Source organism: Staurois parvus, unplaced genomic scaffold (genome assembly GCF_062004578.1).
Source record: "Staurois parvus isolate SC_StPar_1 unplaced genomic scaffold, SC_StPar_1.0 ptg002181l, whole genome shotgun sequence".
NCBI classification, from domain to species: Eukaryota; Metazoa; Chordata; class Amphibia; order Anura; family Ranidae; genus Staurois; species Staurois parvus.
In genome coordinates this window covers 1,588,832-1,593,003 of record NW_028319977.1, presented here as the reverse complement: position 1 = coordinate 1,593,003, position 4,172 = coordinate 1,588,832, and the positions used below count along the sequence as shown (strand labels likewise).

General features: G+C 44.9%; 1 protein-coding gene across 1 annotated transcript; it reads left to right on the top strand.

Annotated features, from left to right (window-relative positions):
• Positions 1 to 1,784: 1,784 nt before the first annotated feature.
• Positions 1,785 to 2,699, top strand: LOC149432240 (taste receptor type 2 member 125-like). Its single transcript, XM_089665361.1, has one exon. It carries the CDS (start codon positions 1,785 to 1,787, stop codon positions 2,697 to 2,699), a length of 915 nt encoding a protein of 304 aa, XP_089521487.1.
• The last annotated feature ends 1,473 nt before the right edge of the window (positions 2,700 to 4,172 follow it).

Sequence of the window (4,172 nt, the reverse complement as noted above, 5' to 3'; positions counted from 1 at the left end):
GTAGAAAAAAAACATCAAAAACTGTCAAAAGCCAAAAAGAGCAGCTGTAAAAACGTCCAGTGTACATGAGGACTAATACTTTTTTTAGTATCATTCAGGTATTTAAATAGTATTTTTTATTGAATGTATAATTTAGACCACATATGTCAAACACAAGGCCCGCGGGCCGAATCCGGCTCTCCAGGCCATTTCATGTGGCCCTTGCACCCCTCCTGCAGGAACCCCCTTGTCTCTGCCCCCACCTTGTCTCAGCAGTCGGCAACAGAGAGAATAGAACTCCTCCTATAGATCCTGCGCCTCTCAGTGCAGCTGCAGCACTCCCTTATCTCTGCCTCCCCTGGTCTCAGCATTCAGCGGACTCTGGTAACTGACTCCACTCCTCCTCTGGTCCTCCTCCAGACCCTGCACTTTCTGCTTTCTAGCTCTGTCCCCAAAGGGGGTGCACGGTGCTGTTAGAGAGGGTGTGGGATTCTTGACATCAGATGTAATGGGGGAGGTGGGGTGCTCTGGACATCTAGTCTTACAGATACAACTGGCCAGGGGCGGACTGACCATTTGGAAATTCGAGCACTGCCTGAGGGCCTGGGGTCATTAAGGGGGCCCCATGAGATGCCCCTGGTATCTTTTTCATAGGCCTTTTTTGAGTTTGGGCAAGGACACAGGGGCCCCATGATCCCCTATTGCCCAGGGGCCCCATGATTTGTCAGTCCACCCCTGCAACCGGCTCTTTGAGGGCAACCATAATGCTGATACAGCCCGCGATGAAATGGAGTTTGACACCCCTGATTTAGACCAAAAGGAGGGTCAGAGGGTCAACTGAGGAGAAAAGAGTGACAGTGAGATTTGGTAATGAAAGAGGAACATTTGAGAGCTTTGTGTCAGGGTGATGTTAGAAATGAATTCAGTTAGGGCCAAGTTTGGTCATTCAGGTGTCAGCTGGGGACAGGGTGGCTGGCTGACAGGTGAATGTAAACAAAGGGACAGGGGTGCCACCAGGGGAGGACTGACAACTCATGGGGCTCCCGGCAATAGGGGATCATGGGGCCCCTGTGTCCTTGACCACACTCCAAGCACACCCAAAAAAGCCTATAAAAAGGTACCAGGGGCATTTCATGGGGCCCCCTACTGACCCTGGGCCCTCGGGCAGTGCCCGAGTGCTCTAATGGTCAGTCCGCCCCTGGGTGCCACATAAAACAGCATAGTGACCCCACCTCCCAAATTCAATACAGATCCTTCTTCTACTTGTAGGTACTTCTAATATAATATACAGTCATCAGCATTGATTGAGTCTAACAGGCAATCCAGAGTGCAGAATCGACTCCAAAGACAGTGCTCTGCAATTGGCTTACTAAATAACCCCACTTGTATATATAAAGGAGTTCATTTACTAAAGGCAAATGTGAGTGAAGTGAAGCTCTACTGACTTCCATCATCCAATTAAGAGCAAGCACAAATACAAATTTCCTTGCATGCCATTGGGTATTCTGTGTTAAACTATAGGAAATTTCCTTTGCAAAGTAGACAGTCTGTTTACCTTTAGTAAATTAACTCCAAAGTAGTCGTATAACACTTTTACCATTTAAATAAAATAAACTGAAATCTCATTTGATTACCAGCTGCGAGCAGCATGAATTTGGACTTTTCGGTCTCATCATCTTTATTTGCGTATGTATAAATAGCTGAAATGTTTTGCATTGCCATTTGCATCATGCACTGAAGTAGAGCACCTGATGTAGGCACCACTTCCCATTCTACCTTTCAAGAAAACGGTATACATATCAATAATGGCTTCTTCAAAGGAATACAATATTGTTCAAACTATAACCCTCATTGTTTCGGTCACAGTTGTCTTTTCAGCTGGAATAATCGTACATGTATTTGTCATAGTTGGGAACATCGTTGACTGGATTAGAGGAAGACCACTAGCTCCTACTGACCACATTATCACCTCCCTTGAGATATCAAGGGCCATCTTCTTGTTGACCTGCTTGTTGGACAGTTTTCGGAAGCTTCTATTAAAAAAGTCAGTAGTAATTAGTATTCTTTTTCACTTTGTCCAGGTCACTTCCAACTACTCTTCTGTGTGGTTTTTGACTTTCCTTTCCGTAGTCTTCTGCTTGAAGATCTCCAACTTTCACAATGTTTTCTTTCAATGTCTAAAGAGCATCATATCTACAAGAGTCATCCATCTGATTGTTGGGTCTGTGTTGATATCTGCCAGTGAAGCCTCACTGAATGTCTGGATAACTCATTTTGAATTTTCAAGCAATGACACTGTTGATTTTACTCTTGATTTCACCCATCTTAAAGTTAAGCTGTTCTTGCTGTGGAATATCATGGCATTTCTAATCTACCTCTTGGCAGCTCTTCCTCTCATTGCCTACCTCAGTCTCCACGTCAGAAGAATGAAATGTGAAACAAAAATGACTCACCTGGATTCCTACTACAAGGCTATATGGTTTACAACCATCTCTTTCTTCAGCTGTGCAATCCATATTGCTATAAATGCTAATCCAACCTATTCATCGTCTTCTTTTACTGATGTGGCATTGGCTTATATTATCTTAAATACTCTTCCCATGCTTCATTCTATTTTCCTGATCTTTGCAGTGAACAAACATAAACATCAGTTGTCCTGGATTCTCCAACAATGGACCAAATGTTGGTCTGTTATTAGAGGTTCTGGAACCAGTTTTTGAGATCCAGATGTTATAATCATTGAGGATTCTATGGGCTGCTAGGACACAACCTTTCCTTAGGTTAGATTCTAAAAATCTCTTAGAGGAAAAGAATTGTTAGTGCATACCACTTTAGGGGATTGTTGGGTTCAGTCTCTAGTCCTGAAGAAGAATTCCAGGTGTGGTTATATTATACATACCTGTAAGCTTTAGGCTAGCCATACACACAAATAATTTTCTCATTCAGCCAATGGATGGAGTGATCCAGGACCACCCATTGCTCAAATTTTACCTGGTACAGGAGTAATCAGCCAAAATGTGAGCCATGTATGGCCAGCTTTATTTAGAGAAGGTAAAGGAAGCTTTTTGGTTACTCTATAAAGTTACTGGATTGTTTATACCTAGGTTGCTCAACAACGGTTTTATGGAACCTAAGGGTACGGCCCCCACATGCTTGTATGCATGCCTGACAAGTCGGGCATGATCCTAATGAGATGAGATATGGTGTCCTGGGGTATTTCCTCCCAGGTCTGGACCAGGACATCACTGAGCTCCTGGACAGTCTGAGTTGCAACCTGTTGATGTTGGATGGACAGAAACATGATATCCCAGAGGTGTTCTATTGGATTTAGGTCAGGCGAGCATGGAGGCCATTTAATGGTATCAATTCCTTCATCCTCCAGGAACTGGCTGCATACTCTCACCACATGAGGCCAGACATTGTCATGTGCCAGAAGGAACCCCAGACCGACTAAACCAGAGTAGGGTCTGAAAATGGGTCCAAGGATTTCATCCCGATACCTATGCCAGTCAGGGTGCAATTGTCTAGCCTGTAGAGGTCTGTACGTCCCTCCATGGATATACCTCCCCAGACCATCACTGACCCACCACGATGTTACAGGCAGCAGAACGTTCTCCATGGCTTCTCCAGACCCTTTCACGTCTGTCACATGTGTTCAGGGTGAACCTGCTCTCATCTGTTAAAAGCACAGGGCGCCAGTGGCGGACCTGCCAATTGTGGTGTTTCATGGCAAATGCCAATCGAGCTCTATAATTCTGGTCAGTGAGCACAGGGACCACTAGAGGACTTTGAGACCCCCAGGCCACCCTCATGAAGTCTGTTTCTGATTGTTTGGTCAGAGACATTCACACCAGTGGCCCGCTGGAGGTAATTTTGTAGGGCTCTGGCAGTGCTCATCCTGTTCCTCCTTGCACAAAGGAGCAGATACCAGTCTGAATGGTTAAGGACCTTCTACAGCCCTGTCCAGCTCTCCTAGAGTAACTGCCTGTCTCCTGGAATCTCCTCCATGCTCTTGAGACTGTGCTGGGAGACACAGCAAACCTATGGACCTAAAATTAACACTCAAGGTTTGAGTGCAACCAATATTGGGGCTAGTAAAATATTTCTAGTAATTTAATTTATCAGACCACAGCTGTAAGTAAGTTGTAAGTGTGACAACCATGCCCCCATCTCTCCAATGCTTTATGAAAATG